Source organism: Plodia interpunctella, chromosome 24, assembly GCF_027563975.2.
Source record: "Plodia interpunctella isolate USDA-ARS_2022_Savannah chromosome 24, ilPloInte3.2, whole genome shotgun sequence".
Taxonomy (NCBI): domain Eukaryota; kingdom Metazoa; phylum Arthropoda; class Insecta; order Lepidoptera; family Pyralidae; genus Plodia; species Plodia interpunctella.
The window spans coordinates 466,739-492,388 of record NC_071317.1 but is presented as its reverse complement, the minus strand read 5'-3'; the positions used below and the strand labels follow the sequence as shown (position 1 = coordinate 492,388).

Here is a 25,650-nt window from a genome sequence, read left to right as displayed (position 1 = left end):
GGTTTTCCCCGAATACCATTGATCTCACATTTGCTCAGAAGTATTTCATGACAGACTAGGTCGAAAGCTTTCGACATGTCAAATAGCGTAACAGCGGTAGGGTTTCTTATATTTATGTTTTCCGTTACTTTATTTATTAGATTAAATGCTGCTAAAGTAGTTGATTTGCCCTTTTGGAAACCGTTTTGCTCTGGACATAATATATTATTTCTGTCAAGGAAGGATGATATACGGATGTGCATTGCCCTTTCAAATACCTTTGAAAAAATAGAAATTAAAGCAATTTGTCTATAATTTTCAATATAATTTTTGTCACCTTTTTTGAAAATAGGCTTTATAATAGACACCTTTAAACGATCCGGAAATACTCCTTCAGAAAAAGATAAATTTACTATGTGGCTAAGTACTGGTGCAATAATAGGAGCACAATTCTTTAATATATTTGTTGTAATGTCATCATAGCCAGCTGATGGGGTATTGTTTAATGATAAGATAATTTTCTGTATTTCGTATCTGTCAATGGGTATTATGTAGACTATGCCGTATGTCAAATGTAGACTATGCCGCTCCCGCCCGGCTCTGGCAGAAGGGGCAAATCCAAGAAATGCTGGCTTGATGTTGGCAAGGATGATTGCACGGCAATGGTCTGACAACTAGAGATGCCGACGATCGTGCGAAGTGGAGACGGAAAAGTAGAAAAACAGAGCATGGGCTTCAATGCTTAATTGTTGCGAAAGTAACCGGAAAAATGCTGTTTGCGTAATGCAACTTTGCTATTACATCTCACCATCGATTCGATTCGCAGTGAGACGCAGCTAACCAATCACAGTGCGCCATTGTGACGCGACGACAACCAAACCGCAATGTGATTGGTAAAATGGAGTAGAATATATTTATGTGCTTTAACGCGGTATGTACAGTTATGTTAGGTAAAAATTAGCATTCGAATAAATTTTGGTTACAACAAATTATATTATAATTTAAAACAAATACATATATAGATAAACATCCAAGACCCTAACCAATCAGAAAAAGATCATTTTCCATCATGACCCGATCGGGGATCGAACCCGGGACCTCACGATTCAGAGGCGAGCACTTTACCACTGCGCCACCGAGGTCGTCGAATATGGCTACGTTCTCCGTAGATACCTGGAGTGGGCCGTGACTGAGGGGTCGGAGGTGCGGCGCCAGGACGCGGGCATGGTGATCTCCGGCATCGCGCGCTCCAACGTCGGCTACTACGTCGCCAGGGACTTCTTCTACACAAGAATCGAGGACATCCACAGAGCGTGAGTGTTCGTTTTCTTAATGTTTTGTCATTTAACCGGTTGAAGATTGTTTTTCTGGTCTTCAGCTCGCGGGCCGCCGCTCCTCACTCTAGGGGTAGTTGCGACAAGACTCCGTGAAGTCCGTTTACGGCGATTCGTTTCTGTCACTAAGTTTTGTAGAAGAGATAAAACCTGTTTTAATTGCAGTCTGCCCTATTGGGCGTAATAATGCCTAGTCAATTTTATTTTTGATATTATTGAGATTTTGCGGATATTTTTGATAGCGTCCAATAATCTCTTGGTCCATAACATACAAATACGTCGTGAGTGTGTTATTGCTTACACTGGTATCAGATTTTATTCAAGTCGCCTAAAGGCATATGAAGACATGATTTTTACGACTACTTACCGCCATCTAGTGGCAGGTAGTCGCATACACACTAGTGAACTAAACTGTCAACCAGAGTGCAGGTTTCCTCACGATGTTTTCCCTCACCGGAAGCAAGTGATGGTCGATGAAAACTACTATATAATGAGTCAGATTGGTATACAAGCTCATGTGGCACGAGTAGGATACGAACCTGGGACCTTTCGATCCACAGGTGGGCGTGTTAACCATTACACCACCACCGCTTCACACATACACATACATAAAATGCATTATGACAATGTTAAATCGTATCTTCTTATGTATCTCTCTCGCGACAATAAAGTTTGTAAAAAACTGATTATAATTTGTTTGTCAACAGGTTCAAGGGCCAGACCAGGCGGATAGGAGCCATCATCAAGGTCCTGTTGGAGCAGATCAAGACTGAACGGGAACTCGATGAGGTCAGTAACTCGTCGTTTTTCATTTGCAAACAGGAACACGTCAAAATTAGAAAATCTGTCAAGAAAGTGAAAAAAAAAACGGATTTTGACGAACTACATTTATTTGCCAGGGCAATACAAAATAGAATGTTCAAGATTCGTTGATAAACCCCTAATGTTGCCAGCCAACGGGAGACGCTCATTAAATTTTTCACTTAACACAATTTTATGTCCAAACGGCAAACCTTTTAAAACGCGAGTTAAAACATTACAGTTCCTAAAATGGCGCGACGAAAACTCCAAATACTTAGAAGACGCAAAGCTAGCAGTGGATCAGGCCGTGGAGCGCGCGCGCGTCAACATCGACTGGCTGCGCACGCACCGCCGCGCTGTGATCGACAAAATGCGCGAACTCTCCAAGTAATTATACTACCTCTTGTGTACTGCATAGATCGCTAATTACATTACATCTGTACTATTATTATAAAGAGGTAAGCGTTTGTGAGTTTGTATGTTTGAGGCGGGTAATCTCCGAAACTATCGATCGGGTTTCAAAAATTCTTTCACCATTAGATAGGTACATTATCCAAGATTGCTATAGGATATATTTTATCTCGAAATTCCCATGGGAGCGAAGCTCTGGGACACATCTAATTATTCATAAAAAAGCTAAAGTATTATGTACTTCAGACATCGAGACAAAACATTTTAACCTTAAGTTGCTTTAACTTTTTCATGTATGAAAGTGTCTGTCTATAAAGCAAAGGAAATTGATTGTTAACGAATACTTTTTTGCCATTTATTTGTAACAAGCGCCCCGTCCCGGCTTCGCTCGGGTAAAATCATAATAAATGTGGTACTAAATCTTCCTCATGAATAGCACTATCTATTAAAAAAACCCCGCGTCTAAACAGTTGCGTAATTTTAAAGATCTATATGTATGCTTATACATAGGTAGCAATAGACAGACAGCGGCAAAGGAAGGGTTTTTACTGTTATTTAGACAAACTTTTACAGTTATATAAATATAAATGACTCCGTGCTAAGGCGAGCAGGTCGCTAGTACTGAATAAAATTATCAAGATTGGTTGATAAAAAGTGTTGCCAGCTCAAAGGCTCTCATACATTTTTACATTTTATGGACAGACTGAAAACTGATTGAGAAAAAAAACGCGGTCTGATACGCGAATTCTACCCGTCTCAGTCACAAATCTTAAATGCTAAAGAGATGAAAGATTCCGTCGCGAGTCATTTATCTCTTTCGCACGTAAGAATTGTGATTGACTCTAACGCAGATTCAAGATTTAATGAAAATTAACGAATTTTGTTACTATAATATTTTTGTTAGTATTGACTTACATTGCAACAACGAGACAAAATTGAAATGTAATTACTCAAATTTAGCAAATAATATTTCAATGAGACAGTAGCGCCCTCTAAGGCGATCGCTCTGTACGCAAGTGAACTATGCATACACTTATTCAAAATTAACATTGTATTTTAATTTTATTTTCGAATTAATCTTTTTCGAAATCAAGATTTCATTATCTAAAATAAATTAATTAAAAATGAGGGCGCTACTAGTAATAGCCGGTTTTAGAGGTTGTTGTTTGTTTTTGATAACATTTATACAACTGCTAATGTAGTATCAATTGACAATGTAGAACTAAGAATGTTAGAAAGTAGTGCTATTGTATAAAATATAAAATCATGTCGTTTATGCTTAGAACTGTATGTAGTGTATAACAAGCTGTATAATTGTATGTAGAAATTTAGACTAAGATCGACTTGATTGTTTTGACTTGGATTGCTTCACTACATTTTAAATTATTATTCTAGAAAGTAAAAGTTCAAATATAAGTACTTATAAAAGACGGATTCGTAATATAAAAGTGTAGTGATCTTAAATGAAACGTATAAATTAATTTTAGTTGTTATAAAGCATTGTTTTTTGATTTGGTGTTCAGATCTCAAACGCTTATATTTATACCAATTTTGAAAGAAAATATTAGGGCTCAAATTTGGGGGGAAAATCGTAATTTTGCTGCCATTCAATTACTTTTCGATTATACTTGGCATTAGGAAGACTGAACAAAAACTTAAAAAGGCAAATCAATATATTTTTGGTCTCATAAAATAAAAGAAATTCATGAGAACTCGTGTGCTGTCTATAAAATTATTGAAATATTAGTATTTAATGTATGCATTAGAAATATTAGCTATTACAGCACTACCATCATTAGAATCATAGCTTATACTCACAGCTCCTGTATATAAGTAGATGCCATATGGAAATTAATTTTGTTAATCTTCAGAGGGATAAATATATTGAAACTTATTAATGTCTATCTATAGCACGCCGATAGTGAAGCACACAGTGTGGCACGGGCAGCCAGCGTTCATGTCGTCAATATATGCCATCCACAATATATCAAGCGTCAAAATATCACGTTTGCCATTTGATGTTTAGAGACAATATCGATTTATTAATTTTTAAGCTCAACGATTTTTGCGACCTTAGTATATTACCTTCGTAGAGAAACAGGCACGCCGCTGTCATAATAAAATTTGTTATTTTAGATATTTTTTAGCCAAACATCAGCCATGTATTTATTTACAAAATAATAAAAATATCCTAGTCATTTTAAATTAATTTTCTAGGATAAAAATATTTAGATATTGTCTCGAACTTGGCTCTTAAACTTCCGTGTTTATGTTTTTGTTTATCTATAACAATATGAATCAAAAAAGTGTTGTGATTCTCATGTATAATTATTTTAAAATGTTTTTTTATTAAATCGAGACTTAGATCTGTAAATTAGACATTTCCAGTTTTTTGTATATTTTATTAATTGTGTTGAATTCCTATTCCGTCCAAGAGGATAGAAATGGTTATGTTACTATATTCTAAATTAACCATTTCTAATTTCCTCTAACTGTCACAAATAGTGTTAAAATAGCACTTGTTAGTAAATCATGAATAAAGTTTTTTTTAATATTTAAATTGTAGTTTGTATTTCTTCTTTTTATATTATAACATTTTATTTATGATTCTTCTGCAATTGTATCTACTTGTCAGTAAATAAAACATGAAAAAATATGTTTTATTTAAATTGTAGTTCATTTTTTTATTTAACATTTTTTTGCAATTTTATCCACTTTCGTTCCTAATTTAAACCTTAAATTTTAAAAATTCCAAAATACCTACAGATATAAATACTAATACTACGGAAACTGTAGCCACCATACTTAAAAAAGAAAAAAAATATATACTTTTTTTACATTGGATTTATGTGATGACAAAGTGAGTTTTTATTTATTTTTTTTAGTGAATTTATTTTATTTTTGATGAATTATTTTACATAAATGTCGGTTTTCACAAAAATATCCTTTCTATGCATGTTTTCGTTCACTGAATGCTTCATTTCAGAGAAACCTACGACGATTCGGATGTGCGCGGAGGGCGCACGAGCCAGAGATGTGGCAATCCAGTGTTGTGTTTTGTATTTGTCATTACAATTATACTCTTTACATGACTATATGTTGGTTTGATTATTTTAATTACTCGGCAATGCTAAGTATAAAAGTGTAGACCGCCTTCGACTTGAATCTTCAGAATCGAATGAAATTTAAATCTTTAACTATAGCGATGTCACAGTTAAAGGTTTACATTTAACTTTATTTCCCAAAATCTGTCTAGGGCTTCGTATAAACAAACAGTCAAATAAAATTAAATTACACATATTTTGTCAAATATTTATTTCAAAATATAAATTTAACATTAACACTAACTAGCACTATATAATTCAATACTTACAAAAAACGTATAATTTTGTGTCAGTTTCAGATATGCAATATAATTTCAATGGCACCTACGGTAACTTGCTAATATCAAAGTGGAAGGCCATACTAAAAATTTCAGCATATAAAATATTTATATAAAATGTATATTTCTATTCTGGTAAAATATTTAAGTATTACAATCTTAGAGTATTTTCTAAAAGCAAATTAACTAAAAAACGTTAAGTCACTATTAAAGTCAAATTGTGACAGCTTGAATGTCAACTACAATGTATTAAACAGGACTTGGCTAAAGCACGACCGTGCTTCATCTTTATTTCTTACTCCAACTTTTTTGATGTAAAATATTTTTAATATATTTTTTTTTGCTATTTATATACTTTATACTTTGCTAATAATACAAATTTCCTTTAAGGTTATTTAAAGAAATTTTGGTAACACAATTTAATACTTACTTGAAAATATAACTATAAAATTATTTACCTTAACTAATAGTATATAAAAAATAGTAATAATTATGTACATAATGGCAATAGGATAACTACAAAAATCATGGCAATATATTTGTATTTTTGATTTGTTGTACTTTATAATTGACAATTTTTTTATTTTTTTAGAGGTATCGTTTTTTTTTTAAACTAATATTGTCAAAATAGGACTTTATTTCTATATATTAGGCCTCTGATGCTTCTGATGTGATTGTAACTAGTGTAATAATTAAAATATGTTTCTAACTTATATATTTATTACAATAAAAAAAAATTAAATGCTTATGTCTTTATATATAGAAAAAATAAGATTTTCTCTATGTTATTTTCGGGTGCAAGGTGTAATATTTTATTAAATTTAACTTTTCCCAAAAAAGTCTTAGAATTAGAAACAAGAAACATTTCAATTTTGTTAACACTCTCACAAATATACTATATACGATTCTTTTAAAATTTTGAATTAGTCATTACGACCTAGCTGGAATAATTATTATAAAAATGGTTTTCGAATAATTAGCAATGTATGCAAAAGGCTACAAGATAAACTAATGCGTAGAAGTATTGAATTTAGATTTAGAAATATATAATAAATTCTATCAGAAGTACATTATTAATTTTGGAAATTAATAAATACTGAAATGACTGACTTTACATTTCATGTAAATTTACAATTCCAATAATAAGCACACAGAAAATAAAAAGAAAGTCTCTTTAGATTTTTCATATACATTTTTCTCATATAAATTGTCGAAAATTTATAAATAGATTGAGATTCTAATATATTTATATACTTTTTAAATATAGTGAACAACTTGTCTGTTTAAAAACATCGTCAAGCGTTTTTATAACCTTTGAAATTCAAGGTGCAAGGTACGGGTCGATTAACCTAATAACTCACATGAGAATAGTGAGGTTATACCCCATGTCAAATAGAGATCGTACATCACTCATACATAAAATGGAACATAACGAAATGCATCGCATATTGTCGAGTATATCCTAGTATAAAATTATTTCATGGATGTCGTCAATGTCTGCCTGTAAGAGAGATTTGAATTGGAGGTGGGGGGAGGGTGTGTGCTGTAAACTTTGAACCAACAAAATCTATTAAACATACACCCAAAATCTGTACATGTCAAAGAATTTTTTTTTTTCAAAAATAACTTTATCAATGGTCAAGTTTATGTATCGTCACTTGTACTTGGGGTCAAACCGTGGCACTTGCCCCGGGCGGCAGTTTCATGGGGGCGCCAAATCCTCGAGACCAGAATTCGAAATATCAAAAAAATGAAGCCTCTTTTGGGTATGGGGGCGCCACAATATCAAGTTTAAGCCTCGATTCGAAAAAATCGTAAATCCGGGGCTGCGACATCCACGGAACGATATGGCTACGGGAAAAAGTTAGGAAAAAGTATAATATAGTAGTCAGTTGCGGTCAACAGTTGGCGGCGCGGCGCCGGCGCAGCGAGCCGAGGATGGCCAGCATCTCCCTCACGGCCTGCGGCGGCTCCTCCCTGCGCTTGTCCACGGCCTGCTCCCGGGGCTTCAGGTGGAATTTGCCGCCCTTTATCTGGTCCACGATCGCGTCGATCGCGGCGCCGCCTGCTGACGAGATAGAGGAACTAAATTAGATATCACTACGCGAATTGGAAGTTTCGAAATGAGATAAGAATAGAGAGAGAGAGAGACATCAAATATCATAAGTATAAAATGTAATGCCTGTTCCATAAAATCGCTGGCCAGTTTTTAAATCTAATTTTTTCTATATCTTTATGTGAAACAAAATAAATAAGCTTTTAAAAACTCTAACCTTCATTCTGCTTAGCTCTCTTCAACGTCCCCTGCTTCCCCGCCAACAGTTTGCTCATATCCTCCTCGCAAGATGTCGCCACGAACACTGGAGGTGGCGGCGGGGGAGGGGGCGGAGGCGGAGGCAGCGAAGCGGGGGGCGGCGGGGGAGGGGGAGGGATCGATGGTGCCGGGGGGGAGGGGGCGGCTGGGGGCTGAGGTGGGGGGGAGGGTGTGCGCTGTGGCTGTTCTTGGGGTTCTTCCGCTGTGACAGTTAAAAAGTAATTCCAAACATTTTTCTGTTTTAAGTGTAAATGGCTCCATCGTTCGCCAAAAACGATGATTTTGCCAACGTCAAGGCTGAGATTGACACGGGGTATATAATATGTCATAATATCAATATTGAAACACGGTGCAGTGTGTAACCTAAAATATAAGTGTACTGCTCATTTTCTAAACAACCTATAAATTAGGTTGCTGGTGTCTATGCAAACTATAAGTACCGTTGGAATGGAGGAGCCATAGAGCGGAGGAGGAGCTAGAACATGAGCGAATTTCAGGCCGCTTCTTGCCTGCACGGGTGATAAAACTAGATGGACTCCGATTCCAAACTAGACTAAGGCGACCGCGCGAGTTAATAAGTAGCAACTGTTGACATGACACGTTCTTTATTGTTCTACCGTTAAAAGGAATCAGGGATATCAAACTTCCAAAAAGATGGTATTATATTTATCAATTTATATCAATTGTGTTATTAGATCTGGTGTTGATTTATGATAAATAAATAAATATATATAAGGACAAATCACACAGATTGTGCTAGCCCCAAAGTAAGTTCTAGACTTGTGTTATGGGATACTAACTCAACGATACTATATTTTATAAAATATACATATATATAGATAAACATCCAAGACCCGGGCCAATCAGAAAAATATCATTTTCTATCATGACCCGACCGGGGATCGAACCGGGGACCTCTCGGTTCAGAGGCAAGAACTTTACCACTGCGCCACCGAGGTCGTCAAATGATTCAAACACATCAGACAGATTTGCATAATGACATAACTTTGAGTACCTTTTTGGATGCATAAAATATTGTTAAACCATTGTAATATTTATATCTAAATCATATAAATAAATGATATCCACATACTACACTGGGTTTAGGTAACACATGCCTTAATTTATTGTTTCATGATATAATGTGTTGGAAATGAAAATCGGTATTTTTGTTCTGATACAAGTCTATATACTTTTTATGGTATGAATTACCAATGACGTAGATATTGCCAACAGAGTACTTCATTACATTTTAAAAACATCTTTATTGCATTTCGAACGAAAGAACAGAAAATCCAACAAGATTGTATTTGATGTATGTTTTGACGCAGTCAGCCCCCGGAGCTGAATAAGATTACCCGTATGTAACAAAAGTATTAAATGTTATCTGATAATAATATATTTTAATTAATAAGCGAATCTCAATCGCTACAGTACATACATCTAAATAGAATCGTTACTCACCAATAACCGGTACCTCTTCTTTCCTTCCTTCTTCCGTTCCTTCTACTTTCTCCCCGCCATTCTCGAAGTAGCTGATCCTGGACATGAGGCTCCCCCTCCGGGGCCTCCGCTCCGCGGCCGCCAGCCTCCGCTCCGCGGCCTCCGCTCTCAGCAACGCTTTGCTAGCGTCCTCTTCCGCTAGACGAATCTTTTCCTCCCACAGCAATATGTCTGTGTCTTCGTGTTTCTCTGCTAGTTTTAACTGAGAATTGAGGAATATTTGGCATTGATTTATGTACACTGAAAGATATGATTTTCAAGCGGCCAGTCTCAGTTTCGTTCGGGTAAAACCATAATAAATTATACATCTAAAGCTTATCACACTATATTCTCAATTTCACACACAAGTTTATAATCAACCAGTGTACAGGTTTCCTCACGATGTTTTCCTTCACCGGAAGCAAGTGGTGGTCTATGAAAACTATACATGAGTCAGATTGGTATACAAACTCAAGTGACACGAGCAGGTTTCGAACCTGGGACCTTTCGGTAAACATTCTAACAAAAGTTAGTACTACTTTTAGAAGATCACGCGCGCGCATTCAATAGTATTATCCCCAGACTCGGAAGGCTTAATAAAAGCATGTAACAAAACATGATTATTACCTGCAACTCGTCAATCTGCTCACTATGCCTCAAAGCCTGACTTTCCAGCGCCTGTTTGAGGGAATCCACCTCGTTGATGAGCATCATGAGCCTGTCATCCATCTCCAACTCTCCCATGAGTAACGTACTCTGGTGAGCTAACACGCGGACGCGTTTCTTTGCATCTCTCGCTTCGGATTTGTACCTTGAGGACAATACAGAGTTTTCTTCTTGGAAAAGGTCTACTCATACACCTTTTACCACCACAGTATAATAAAAAGTAGTAGCGTACTAAGACTGAAACTACAGTCGAATATTCCGACGATAATAATGGCAATATAGTTTATTTTAAAAACTTTTTTAGTTCGACTAAAATTATTTGCGGTTGTGTAATGTTACGTGAATGGCATGTCATAAAATATATGTCGGAGCAATACGTTCCGGACTGTGGGTTCCACTGCTAATTTGCACTAATAGGTCTGGCAGGATTTTCAAAAGCAATATACGTCACGAATGTTACAAAATGTAATAAAGTTAAACATTTCTGTGAAATGTCAGAGATAATATGTTAAAATATAAAAAGATAAACTAAGAGTGGGTTGCACAATTCAATTTTGACTTTGCGTATTTATGTGCAGGTAAAAGTCAACGACAAAATTGGCTGGTGCAACTGACCCTTAATATAAGTAATTTTATTAACGAATGCATCCTTTTTCATTATGACATAATTCTTCTTTCGACTCAAGAACAAAGGTTCCCGAAAATCGACAAATTTACATATCTATCTATCTCGGTTGCACTTACGTCTCGGCCATCTCCCTGTCCCTGTCGGCGTTGTCTCTGAGCGCGGTCACTTCTTCCATCAACAGTTTGGACACTCGATTGTGTCTCTCTATCTGTGTCCTCAATTCTTCCAGCTCTTTCTCTTGGACGGAACATTTTTCTTTCTCTTCTTCAAGTTCCTGAAAAAAATATAAAAATATACAAAATGTTGTTTTTGTAACGCCACACGTAAAAATATAATGTAATATAATATTACTGGATTATTTTCATTGTGTCCTTTAACAATAATAACGAATAATCGTATAACAAATTAAAAGTAGCAGTAAATAAAAATGACAAAAATAACAATAAATGAAAATGAAATATATGTAAAATATGAATGAAAACAAACAAGGTGTTACATTAATTAATAATAATAAGATATGGAAGATGAATAATAATATTCAACAACGGTCCCAAAATAGAACCCTGGGGTACTCCAATGTTACTTGATGATCTGAAGGAGCCTGTTAAAATATTTTGAACTGTATTTTAATCAAACTAAGGCTCAAAATTGGTTTGATTTGATTCTCATATCTCACGTTATGTCTATTCCAAAATTGAGCAGAAAAATATCGTGATGGGCGCAATCAAAAGCTTTGAAGAGATCTTAAAAATAATGTACAATATTCAGTGCCGTCACATTGTAGTGTCATTTATTATGGAGCGTTTCGACAAGTGCGAAAATGTGCCATTTTATTTTTGTCATATCTTTGAAAGCATTACCATTATCACTGTAGTTTTTTCACTGGTGTTTCGAATAGTATATGGGTCATCGATTAGTCACAAAATAAAAAAAATGTCATCTACTCTAAACAAATAAATAACCCACTTGTCCAAGTGCAACGTTCAGCTCCTGCGCCTCAAACTCCTGCAGCTTGATCGCGTTCAGCTCAGTCTGCAGCTCGGCCACCTGCCGGCTCAGCTCCGCTACTGTTTGCTTTAGAAAGTCTACCTCTTCGTTCGTGCTTGTGTCTGATGCTTGAAGAAAATTTATTTAAACATTAATATTCTTATTGACATTAATATGTTTTAAGCTATGTTAATAATTAAGTTTTAGATATTGTATTAGATGGATAAATTCATTTGTGTGTTGTCACAGCATAACATTTATTTTTATTATCTTTAATGAAGTCTTGAGTAACTACTACATTGGAAACAATTTTTTTTATTTCTTTCTTTCTTTCGTGCAACACCTTAGAAGTACTGGGGTTCCGAATTTTGGGATGGATTACATATACGGCTACCGTAGAGATGTATCTACGCCCAGTATTTTCCACCACAAAAGCCCACCTCAGACCCAAGTAAGAGCCAGGCCCCATGCTACGGTGCGTCGTACCACTTTATTGTTTTTCCATAACTTTTGACGATTGACGTGCGTTAAATCCATAAAATTTCTGCATCGACATCAAAACTACGGATCACGACCGAGCAATGGGGCCTCGCTCTAATAGATGTGTTAGCCCCCGATATTTTGGGAAAATACTGAGAGCAAACCAACCTCTGGCTACAGGTCTTACCAGCGTCCGCCTCGGAAGAGTCAGTGAGGTCGATCTCGACCGCCTTCGCTGGCAACGCCTGGAGTATGGCCGTGCTGCGTCTCTTGAGTCGTTTATTCTGCTTGTACCACTCCCCCGCCTGCTGCATAACCCTGGAAAATTCAATATCATATTACTATTTTCGTTTGTCCCATCGCTCCGTCTGTCTGGGATCAAAATTTTGACAATCGAAATTGGACACTAAACGGCGGCTCATATTAACTCTGAGAAAAGCATTTTTTACAAGTTTTTATTTTGTTTCATTTGACATGTCTGGTCTGTAATCAAATATTGCAAGTTATAGTTCTTCGATCCATGTTCTTAACAATGTTTCTTCATCTACTTCCACTTGTCCTACAGAGTTAAAATTTATCACGTCGCTTCAGTTTCCAAGACAATGCATATTGCAATAAGACAAGACGAGAACTTGCAAAGGTTTACTCCACGGATATGATATTTTGATATTCCTAACACACTCATTCCATCTTTTTCCAATGTACCCTTATTCTACATCCATCTAATTTCAACTTTATCGCCTCGTTTGACTCGTGCGAGTGTTTGTTTTATGGTTTTAGTATATAACAGACCTTATATTGTATACGCATTTTAAACGCAACACATTTTAAGGCAAATTTTCGAACCACTATAATCGACGTAAAGGCTTTAGGCGATACGTCCCTCAGCAATGAGGATTGTTAAAATCATTTCCTATTATTTTATTACAAACAGCTTTTATTTTCAAATTTGATCTGTAACCGAGTCTACCTGCAAGCAAACACAGCTTTTTCAATATTGCATTATTTTGCTTCTCATTTTCAGATAGTGAAAGTTCAATTTGACGACCTCGGTGGCGCAGTGGTAAAGTGCCTGCCTCTGAACAGAGAGGTCCCGGGTTCGATCCCCGGTCGGGTCATGATGGAAAATGATCTTTTTCTGCTTGCCCCGGGTCTTGGATGTTTATTTATATATGTATTTGTTATAAAATATAGTATCGTTGAGTTAATATCCCATCACACAAGCGTCGAACTTACTTTGGGGCTAGCTCAATCTGTGTGATTTGTCCTAATATTTTTATTTATTTATTGAATATTGTTGCGATGGAGTCTTATATTATGTACTTACATTCTAACCAGCTCTGTGTCAATCCTTCTGCATCGAACCACATAGTGTCCGTTATAATACAAAAGACAGGACAACATTATTGTTTTGTAACACTATCACTGTCACAAATAAAATCACATATTTATTCCTAAATTGAAATTAATGCAACAATTACAAAAAAAAAAAAACAAAGCAGTTTTCTTGATTTATTTTTTCTAATTTTAAACAAAAATAAAAGTAAAAACTTTCCAGTTTAATTATTTTTGCAGCCAAGTCAAAGTTCACTGAGCGCCGAGTCTAAACTGCCAGTTTGCTTTAGAGATTACCTAATTGGGCGAAAATCAATGATTACATTAATTTTTTTTGCATATTGGACCGGTCAGGCCACTTCCATTGCTTTCTAAGTGATTCTCGATTGCCATAGATTTGTATTGCGATAGACACCGCATGCCGAGCAACTGTGCTTCCAATCCATGTACCTAAGTTACGCACTCGTTTACCGCACTTCATTTTTGACAAATTTAGTTATATATTGAACGACAGGTGTCAAACGCGTACATACCTTTTTTTTATTCAAATTCAAATTCAAATCATTTATTCAGAAATTAGACCTTCACAGGCACTTTTTCTCGTCAATCTTTATATTTATAGTTATTTCTCACAAGCTACAAACTACTGGCATTTCGGAACGACCACTGCTGAGAAGAAATGCCGAAAGAAACTCATTTGAACAGTGTTGGTCCCTATCATACCAGATCGGCTTACCATTATTGTTTCTTACAATGTTTTTTTTCTTTCTAATAATATATAAAAGTACATAATGTACATAGTCAAAAGATTTATTTCCCGTTCCGTAGTTTTATTTCCCAGACGTTATACTGTCGTTTAATATTATAATTATGCGACGCGAAAGTTTAAATTTACGGGAAGCTACTTTGTTTTATACTATGTGATGATAATGAGTAGTTTCTGTTTTCTTGGCCTGTTTTGTTTATTAAAAAAGGTATAATGTTATGGCAATGTGGTATATTATACATTGATTTTCAAATTATAATCAACCATTCTAACGTCCGCATTATTGGCCTTTCTTATAAAGATTATAAAACACAATATGGGTTAAGTAGAGAAGTTAATGGTACAATTAAAGTAGCAAGTTAATTCAAATTAGTAATTAAGTAAAATTCAAAGTAGCAAGTTGTTTTTTATTTCCCGAATTTCCCGGTTGCTCGACGGCTGTGTCGGGGCCCAGTGCTCTTTCATACTGTTTCGTCAGTTCGTCTGTTTAGATGCGGTATCTATCCGAATATATATCTGAGTTTCTACTTGATACTCGATATAGAAAAGTGTAAACACTTTAATATATATATATATATATATTGTGTATGCTAATAGGTTTAAGCTCACAGAGATTATAGTTATGCTCATATTGCAACATGAAATCATGTTATATAAGGACGTAAATATATATATATGGAACATATTTTATATAATTTTGTGTTGTAATTTATATTATTATAAAGTAATTTTTTTATAACTTTAAAAAGATCGCTCCTTTTCATTGATTTGACGACCTCGGTGGCGCAATGGTAAAGTTCTTGCCACTGAACCGAGAGGTCCCGGGTTCGATCCCCGGTCGGGTCATGATGGAAAATGATCTTTTTCTGATTGGCCCGGGTCTTGGATGTTTATCTATATATGTATTTGTTATAAAATATAGTATCGTTGAGTTTGTATCCCATAACACAAGTCTCGAACTTACTTTGGGGCTCGCTCAATCTGTGTGATTTGTCGTAATATATGTATATATGTATGTATATATGTATATGTATTTTCATTTCTTTCTCTATCTGCACAGTGATATATTTTTATGTTTAATTTAACCTAAGGTAAATGTTGATATAATTATATATTACCACAAGTACATAGAGGCCCACTGTTTGGAGAGTACATGAGGTGTCCAGTTTTACATAGAGGTAAAAATATTCATTGGGCTATACATATATATAACTAGCTTTTGCCCACAACGTCGTATGTGAGTAAAAATCCGATTCCCGTGGGAATTTCAGAAAATCCCTCCTCGTGCACTGTCTAGAAACCTACACACCAAATTTCAGCTTTCACGCACAGTAGTTTCCGCTGAACATTGTCTGTCAATAACGGAAGAGATATATATATATAGATATATATATATATATATATAGATGATACATGTAGTACTATATACTACTACTAGTACTATATACTATATATTTATGACAAAAAATATTTTTTTTGCAAATAAACTCAACTATTTTAATTAAATACTGACCGCATCACGATTTAGACAAACATACATATACATAAGCTATAAAACCAGCGGGTGAAAACCATAAAATCATAACATACTTTTTAAATATGAATATTAATAAGGAACCGAGAGCTATGGAATCTGTGGCAACCGATTAAAATGCTTATTTTATTGGCCCTTAGTGATTACACAATTGAAGCGGTGGTGGTGTAATGGTTAAAACGCCCGCCTATGGATCTAAAGGTCTCAGATTCGTATCCTACTCGTGCCATATGTGTTTGTATACCAATCGAACTTATAGTAGTTTTCATAGACCACCACTTGCTTCCAGTGAAGGAAAACATCGTGAGGAAACCTGCACACTGGTGGGCAGTTGGGTTCACTAATGTGTATGCGACTACCTGCCAATAAATGGCGCTAAGGAGTCGCAAAAGACATGTCAGAGGCCTTTAGGCGACTTGAATAAAATCTGACACCAGTGTTAGCGATAACACACTCGATATGATGATAGCATAATAACATATATTTGATACTTTACAACTAGCTACCGGTCCTGGATTTGCACGATATTTATTTATATTTAAACACACACATACTTACCTTCTTATTAAGTGATTCCAATTGTATTGAAAAATAATATTAAAAAACAATACTTTGGCTTACATTTACATAGGATTCCAGCGATCCGCACTAGACTATTCTATCCTTGTGCCGGTTGAGTACTTTTCGAGTTTATTCGTTACAAACAAAAACTTTATAATATTAGTATGTAAGTACACTGAAAATAATAAAGACTGTTTATTTTTTTTTAAATAAACAATTTCATTTCGAATACATACATAAGAATATTGAGTCGATTTAAATACTTAATCGATTTAATTTTACGATGTGATAACGTCTATTATATTTAATGTTGTATATTCATTTACTCAAGAGTAAGAAATACATAAATAAATGTCAAATACATAAAATAAATTTCGTGGCGAGTGGTTCTATTCTAGAATAAAACCGTTACATATCCTCATGTGGATGTCGTACGAGCCGACTAAGGGAGACATAGACTTGGCAGCTCATTGGCTACAATGGCATTCCCAAGGAGAATAGATATATAGGTATTGGGTTGTAAAATGACAGCCATGAATTTTCAAAATTTTAAAGTTTACTTTTTACGCCGAGTTAAACATTTGAAAAGTTTAACTCCATAGATCAAGGTGGTTGAATTTGCAAGATTTTATTACAGACATACTTATACAGACAGACGAGATAGATGAAATAAAAGATTGTACCTACTCAGCATCAGATCGAAAACAGACAAATAATGTTTCTTTCTACATATACTTACATACCGGGTAATTTTTTATTTACTGAACGAAACTAACTATAGGTATATTGAGAAACTAAAAAATTTTATCATAATTTTACATCAATTTCTTCTGATCCACTCCATTTCAACATCCGTATATGCTCACAAAATTTGTGCAGTGTGAAAAAATAACCCTGTACTTATACATGTAAACTAACGCACGTAGGCATCACTAGGGGGAAGGCCACATTAATATATGGGTAGTATTAAAGTATCTAGGTACGATTCCGGTAGGATTATAAATTTAATTTACAAAAGGAAGGGGGCTGTCCCCAAATGAAATCTTATTCAAGGCCGTTTTATTTAAATCCATTTAATTTGGTATCTAATCCTAATCCTGAACATGTGTATATCCGACATAATATATTATGGTCTAATCAGATATTGTTTTATCCAGAACAACGTTACGAATATTTATCAAACAATAATTAAAGTTTAGTATTTGACACATCTTTTTAACCCCCGACTGCACAAGTTGTATGTCTGTCTGTGGCATCGTAGTAGCTAAGCGTCTGAGCCAATTTTGATCTAGATTCATGATTGAGAGAATTAAATCAATATGTTTAGCCGGAAACTGTCAGCTCTTTTCTAGCAGATAAAAGGATGCCGGCAACTTCGGAGTCGAGGGCTTCTCAATTGTTTTCATTGACCGAGCGAGCGAAGCGAGAGATGTCTCACATTCTACTTGGGGCAAAAATACATTTTTTGTATATTTGTAACGCGATAACTTTCGAACCGTTGGTCCGATTTTGATGAAATTTAAAAGGTATGTAGGATCTGTCAATGGAATTTTTAAGTTCGTGGAGCAACAAAATCGGCTAAGCCGTTTTTGAAATATTCACAATTTTGTAAAAAAAAATTGTGTTCGCGAGGTGAGTTTGTATGTTTGAGACGGGAAATCTCCGAAGCTACCAGACCGATTTCAAAAATTCTTTCACCATTAGATAGCTACATTATCCGAGACTGCTATAGGCATATATTTGTTTTGAAATAAATTAGTTTTCAGCAATATCAAGGAACAATTGTAAAGCAATCCGAAAAAAACGCCAAATTATTTTATGTAGGTAGGTATAACAGGGCACGCGCTGCCGCGTGAAGCCAAAAGACTGTAACTTTGAAAAAGCAGTTTTGAGATATTTAACATTAAATCTTAGTAAAAAAAAAATATTCACGAGATATACTTTCGCGGCGAACGACTAGTATTTATTTATAAGTTATAAGTTACCTATATTCACTGATGGAAATGTCACTAGAAAAATTGTTACCGTCGTTCAATCGACCGATGTAGACGAATTCTACACGTAATAGTAGACGAAACGACCGTTGGAGAACAATTTCAGCCTCAATTTTATGTAGATACTTGTTTATTATAATAATGTAGACGTATCAGCTACATATGTTAGAAATAAGTTAAAAGCATGTGTTACATGTAATAACAAATCAAGTTTTGAGCAATAGATAGTATTATTCCTGAGGAAGATGTATAATTTATTATGGTTTTATCCGAGCGAAGCCGGGACATAAAACAAAACGGACGGATCATAAAACAAATGAAACATTTGATTACCTACAGGCAGGTATTGAAGTAAAACCAACAAAAGTTACTAAACACACATATATTATAGCCCAGAAATAAATAAAGAAAACAAAACACGATAAATATGTTCTTCTAAAAATGCAGACATGACAAATTATGTATTATAATGCATTTATGCAAGTAGGTCGCTTGTATAACTTGCAATCGCATTGCACAAATCAATTCGAATGACGCAAACGCAACATCAAAACTTATAAACTGCTAAAATTTGTTTTTTTTTTAAAGCGACAACAGAGTTTATATAACTAATATAACTAAACAAACCCCTTTTTTGATTTAAAAAATGACACATACGATATTTGAAAGCAATTTTTTAAAAGACGAAATAGAATGAAAACCATTTCAGCTGTTTGAAATTAAGTTTCTAAACACGCTTTGGACCCGACATATCAAAATTAATTATTAGAGAGTGAATATGCCCCATTGGCTACGGTAAAGTCCCCTCAGGTAGGCCGCATGACGATTGCCTTGCTTAGTACTATTGCTACTAAGAAAGGCAATCGTAAATTTAATAAATTAAATAAATGCATAATAAAACAAATAATAAATACATAAATATACATATATAAATGGACAAAACACACAGATTGAGTTGATAAATGTATATTGAAAAAAATTAAAAAATGGTAAGCCCTTCTGGCATAATAGGGACCAACACTGATAAATTTATATTGAAAAAAATTAAAAAATGGTAAGCCCTTCTGGCATAATAGGGACCAACACTGTTTGAATGAGTCTCTTTCGGCATTTCTTCTCAGCAGAGGTCGTTCCGAAATGCTAGTAGTTTGTAGCTTTGGTAAATATCATTTAATTTAGAATATGACGTTAAAAAGTGTCAGTGAGGGCCTAATTTCTGAATAAATTATTGATGAATAGATTTGCTCCAAAGTAAATTCGAGACTTTGTGTTATGGGATACTCACTCAATGATATTAGACATATTTTATATCACACATAAATGAACAACAAACACCCAAGATCATTTCGCATCTTGACCTGACCGGGGATCGAACCCGGGACCTCCAGCGTAGCAGACCAGCGTATAAAAGACTTACTTATGCATAACTCCGGCGTCGATTTCATGCTGGTTCTTCAACTGCTGGTATTCCTTGAAAAGTTTCTCGGAAACATTGCGCAGTTTGTTCAGCTCCCTCTCCCGCTCTCTCAGCTCGGACTCCAGGTGGTTTCTCTCCTCATGCGTGATGTTGAACCGACGATGGAGGTCATCGTACTCACGCTTCGCTGCAAGTGAAATAGAGCTTAGTTTTTTTTGTAAAAATTAAATGTTTGCCTTGGCTTTCATTGTCATCTGTGAAAACGTGTTGCTTTTAACTCTTGACAAAAAAATCATGTCCGTGAAGTGAACTCCCGCTACGTGTCCCGTCTCGTTTCCCCTAGCGTGTCCCGTCCCGTTTCCCCAACGAGTCCTGTACCGTTTCTCCCAATTTGTACCGTCCCGTTTCCCACTACGTATCCCGTCTAGTTATCCTTCTTATATTTCTTCAGTACAGTCTTAACCATTGGACTACCACCTATAAAGTTTTAATCTTTCATCGCGATTTAAAATCTTGAAAAACACGGAATTTGTCGCCACTGAAACGAAACCAAATCATTTAATATCAATTAGGTCAACACAAAAGATTTCCTATAATCGCAGTTGCAAGGTAGGCAGACAGCCGCCAATGTCAAATTATGGCCAATTATGAGAGGCCTTATCTCTGCAATTATGCAGTTAGCTCAACTGGATATATTGGAAATATCAAGTTCAGGAGTAAAGGTCAAAAAAAACATGACAAAGAATTCAAAAGATTGCCTACGTTATTCCTGAGTTTAATATGTCTCCGTAGTGCCGATATCGCTCTCAGACCAGTATGAAAGATAAACGATCAATACTCGTGGGTTACCACATGAGTTTGTAACCAATCCAATTGTATAGGTAGTTTTCATAGACCACCGGTTGCTTCGGGTTAAGGAAACATCGTGAGGAAACCTGCACACTGGTTGACGTTTCACTGTGTGTGCGATTACTTGCCACTAAACGCGGTAGGTAGTCGTTAAAGTCATGTCAGATGCCTTACGGCGACTACAATAAAATCTAACACAGTGTCAGCAGACACAAAAAGACAGACAAAGAGAGTAAACACCTGGGTTTTCATTGAAATATGTTTCATATCCTTCCATTTGGTGATCGAATAGGTACTTAATCATAATGTGTTATCAATTGTAATTTCAAGAGAATTTATGGTGCGATTACAGAGAAATTGATTTTACACTCCAAACATAGGCTATGGTTCTTAGTTAGCTGACAGAGGGGGAAAACTGGCTAATAAAGATTTTATTAAATATTTAGTGAACATTAAATTAGAAAATCCTTACATATAATAAAAAGAACATCCCCTGTCTTGTCTGTCTGTTCACGATAAAGTCAAAAACAGATTTTCATGTTGTTTTCACCAATAACAAAAACAAGGTTTAGGGGTATATTTTATTATGTTTTTACCTGAGCGGAGCCGGGACGGGCCGCTAGTAAATAACTAAATGCATCATAAAATATGATTATTCACTGCGACATGTACGACATATGTAAGTACTTGTAATATTTTATGATTTCATGTTTTGAGTCAATAACTTCTCTTGAATCATAAAATAAATTATTTCACACCTTAATGGTTAGAAGACTCGCTCAATTGTTAGAATCCTAATATTATCAGCACAGCCTAGTAGCAGTTATTCAACTTCATTTGATAATATGTGACAACCTCGGTGGCGCAGTGGTAAAGTCCTGGCTTCTGAACCGAGAGGTTCCGGGTTCAATCCCCGGTTGAGTCATGATGGAAAATGATCTTTTTCTGATTGGCTCTTGGATGTTTATCTATATATGTATGAGTTATAAAATATAGTATCGTTGAGTTAGTATCCCATAACACAAGTCTCGAACTTACTTTGGGGCTAGCTCAATCTGTGACTGATTTGTCATAATATATTTATTTATTTTTATTATTTATTTATATTAGAATTCTGAATAAAATTTTTACTTTTAATTACTAATGAACATGGATAACATACCTACACAGAGTTCCCTCATTTGGGAAAGTACCCATTGGACCTCTAAAATTAAACCTCATTCCATACTTACTTCCCTCAAGGACTATTTTCCGCAGTTAGGCCTCTTGTCTGGGCTCTTTCTGTGTCTGCCTATTCCATATTTTCTTATATCATGACCTAATAGCCCGTCAAAGTTAAAACCATAATAAATTACACACCTAAAGCTTCCTCAGGATCTATTGGTGAAAACCGTATGAAAATCCCTGCAGAAGTTTTTGAGTTTATTGTGAACAGACAGATAAGGCAGAGGACTTTGTTTTATAATATCCAACTTGATTATATAAGTAAGTGTAAAATAATTTTCTTTGTGATTAAAAGGTGTTTTAATAAAGTGTTTATGATCTAAGTTTTGTCCTAACATCCTTGTTATCAAATAATATTACAGTTAACTCACGTTGAGAAATGATTAAATAACAAATGTCCAAACTTTAGCAGAGTAGGTATAAATATTTATAGATGTTACGGAAAACATTAAATTTTACTAAATAAATGAGGTTAAATAACTTGAAATAGATTCATTTCGTGTATATTATTCCTAAAACAAACTACGTGGGTAAGTACTTACTTTACATATGACAATATTACTGTATGAATTAAACTTTGTAAATACCTTTCTGATATAATGCCAATAAAGTGAAAGCGTAAAATAATTATATAAGTTGTTTTTACAAAAACTATGTTTACAATACTTTCTGAGGAAGGTTTATTTCCTTTTTTGAATTTTGACACCTGTTACGTACGTCAAATTATGACATCTCAAAAACTCCCAAAAAAACAAAAACACTAAATAGTGCTGCGCAATCCGAAAATCAATATGGTGTGAAATAAAATAACGCCGTTATTTTTGCTATTTGGTAACCGAACCTTTCTCCTGTGGTGTATTGCGCAGTTCAATAACGGGTTTTACGGCGCGGCATTAATATAAACACAAGTTTAAACAAAGTCATGAATCACCTAAGTTCCATCAAAGAACAAAAACTTTCTGTGAACATACAAACCCCGAGTTTAAGAATTAATGCGTAAGCAACAGGTTATCCATCTGTCATAATCCTACAAATACGCGAATAGGATTTTCTCGCGTGTTTTCATTTGCATACGAAAGTTCGAGGGGTGGGAGCATGCGCAGTTGCAATCGCGAAGTAAAAGGAAAAACAAATGGTTATTTTATAAAACACGCGTCTCACCTTTTTCTGATTTGAGAAGATTTGCCTTGTGTTTCCTCTCGGATTCTTCATATTTGTTTTTCCACTTTTCCACGTAAATTGAGAGTGCTATGCTCGCCTCCTTGGTGTTTTGCTGCGCGTCAGGCGGCGTCATCCTGACGGTAGTGGCTCGCGGTATCCTCGTGGCCGCGCTGGCGGGGCAGAGCGAGACAGCGCTCCGCGCGGTCTGACACTGATTGTTGCTCGACGCGATCGCAAATACATTATCACCGTTCCTTTTAATCATTTTTGCATTCGATATTTATTATACGCGCGCGTTGACCGCTCGCATCCTCTCGTTTTATTTCACGTATGCACAGACACGTGTTTAGATCAACAGGCTGGTGCGTCTGCTAATAAAGTGTTATACGTCTTTGCGAATTTTCTTTGTTCTTGTTGTCGAGGAAAATGTGCATATTATTGTCCGTCGCTTTTATATGTCACACGCGTTCACGCTGTAAATTTAACGTCTAATAATTATGGGTACGCGTTATTTTAAAACAATATAAAATTTTATTTTAACTGATAAACACGAGAAATAAGCCCGACGTATAGATCGAAACTAACTAGTAAGGTATGCGTGTGGCGGTGATATGATAATGAGAAGTTCGTCATCGTGAGTCATAACGTTTGGTGTTTACGCTTTTTGTTTACATACTATTTTTTTTTTCTAATTAATGTGTCATTAGGACTTCATTTAAAGGATACAATTCTTAGTAGAATCTTATTAGAATTCGTATTAATTGTGTCGTTTAATGCATGTTGACGTTTATACTTGATATCAGCTATCGCCAGTCAATTCATTGTCCTCTATCAATCATTTAATGTAGTAGTTATCTATGGAAATATTTTTAGTGTTTCATAGCGTAGGTAGGTACGTTACGTTAGATTGTTGAAGATACATTTATTGTTATAGTATTAATTTAAGTAGCAAAGTACATAATTTAGTTCGCATGTCTTTTATTTATTCTAGGCTTAATTATTCATCAGTATATTTACCGTTATAATATTTACCATCAATGTTTTAATTAAGTAGGTACATAAGTTCAAAAGCTCAAAATTGCAGCTACACAATGTGCCAAAGCTTTAATAAACGAGTTACCTACCAAAAAGTTCCTTTTATATCACAAGAAACACACAAAAAATTGAAACACAACACAATCGCATCTCAAATCGAAATACACCATCGAAGAAATTAACACAACAAGATAGCATAAAAGTAAATCCAAAGTAATCACAATCGCTGTCAATGTCCAAGTTGGAAATGCACTGAACACATTTCAACCAAGTAGGGACGAACGGATATTCTAAATATACATCGTTTCCAGTGAAACGACCTACCAAACAGCGTCTTGTCTGTAAAGTAAACGACAAGATCACAAGGCAAGCGTGTGGGCAGCCACGAGAATCAAATGGTGTGAGTTGTAAAGTGATTTAATTGTCAGGGCAAAGCGCATTTGTCCCGACTTGTCTCGATATCTAACTATAGGTACATACATTTATCTGAACACCATGTTTGGTTGAAGAGAATAAAGGAGGCTAAAACTGGAACAATTCTTAAAATTTTTTGATGGAAATCATGCCTGTATTGTTAAGATGAACGCTTAACTACCTCTTTAAAGAATTTACATTCAATGATATCAAGGATCTTGCTGACAGAAACACATTTATCCAAGCTTTCCACAAAAACTCCCCAGCAAATAATCAAAGATCAAAAAGCCCCTTTCCTCACAGATTTTTGCAACTCGTGACATCACATCACATGATGAAAACAATTTCTTTTTAGAAAACACATGAATCTAATGTAAAATAAAAATACTGAGAAGTTCTACTTAAACGAGAACCTAACGTAATGAAATGAAACGAACTTGTCAGGGTTCACCACAATGTGTGTATGTATAGCCTTACAAAACTTTTCCATATTTAGAAAATGAGGTCAGAGAGCGACTTTGTAAAGAGCATTGCCAACGGTAGTCTCGGCAAGGCGATCCGATTAACTTACGATAGCCAACTTGATGGTGCATTGTATTCATTATGGGATGTAGAGAATAAAATGATTTTATAAGGGCTCTTGAAACTTCCTAATGAGGTCACTTGAAAGGTAGAAAACGTTTTGTAACCATCTTGAGTGCATAGGAAAATTGTTACAACGGCCACGTTAAAACCTATTACTGAGGTAGATGTTATATTATGTTTATTATAAATTAGCGGTCCGTCACGGGTTCACTAGGATAAAAATATAATGAATGAAACACCTATAGGTTCCTTCCACAGGACTCACACCATATGTTGTTGAACCGCATGAAAATCCGAGCAGTTGTTTTAGT

At 35.2% G+C, this 25,650-nt stretch overlaps 2 protein-coding genes across 7 annotated transcripts in view; one reads left to right on the top strand and one right to left on the bottom strand.

Annotated features, from left to right (window-relative positions):
* The window catches only part of LOC128680644 (aminopeptidase N-like), a 34,467-nt gene extending 28,847 nt beyond the window's left edge, over positions 1–5,620 (top strand). For 3 of the 4 annotated variants that reach the window (XM_053763931.1, XM_053763928.1, XM_053763929.1), the window contains 4 exons: positions 1,149–1,292; positions 2,021–2,102; positions 2,356–2,501; positions 4,437–5,085. In XM_053763931.1, the coding sequence (XP_053619906.1) occupies positions 1,149–1,292; positions 2,021–2,102; positions 2,356–2,501; positions 4,437–4,551 (487 nt within the window). In that variant the 3' untranslated portion in view covers positions 4,552–5,085. Of the gene's footprint in view, positions 1–1,148; positions 1,293–2,020; positions 2,103–2,355; positions 2,502–4,436; positions 5,086–5,511 lie in introns of those variants that run through there. The other variant, XM_053763930.1, reaches the window with a different exon arrangement.
* A 203-nt stretch (positions 5,621–5,823) lies between these two features.
* On the bottom strand, positions 5,824–24,677 carry LOC128680645 (uncharacterized protein). 3 transcript variants are annotated; one of them, XM_053763933.2, is made up of 10 exons: positions 24,430–24,677; positions 23,306–23,778; positions 20,072–20,258; positions 12,652–12,782; positions 11,964–12,112; positions 11,114–11,271; positions 10,331–10,514; positions 9,686–9,926; positions 8,181–8,423; positions 5,824–7,975 (listed from the first exon to the last, which is right to left on the bottom strand). In XM_053763933.2, the coding sequence occupies exons 2-10, from the start codon at positions 23,568–23,570 to the stop codon at positions 7,806–7,808; spliced, it is 1,728 nt and encodes a 575-aa protein (XP_053619908.1). In that variant the 5' UTR covers positions 23,571–23,778; positions 24,430–24,677; the 3' UTR covers positions 5,824–7,805. The 3 variants fall into 3 exon arrangements, with proteins under 3 accessions (XP_053619908.1, XP_053619907.1, XP_053619909.1); XM_053763932.1 differs by lacking the exon at positions 24,430–24,677 and having other exon boundaries at positions 23,306–23,884; XM_053763934.1 differs by lacking the exon at positions 24,430–24,677 and having other exon boundaries at positions 5,824–7,972; positions 23,306–23,884.
* Positions 24,678–25,650: the final 973 nt, after the last annotated feature.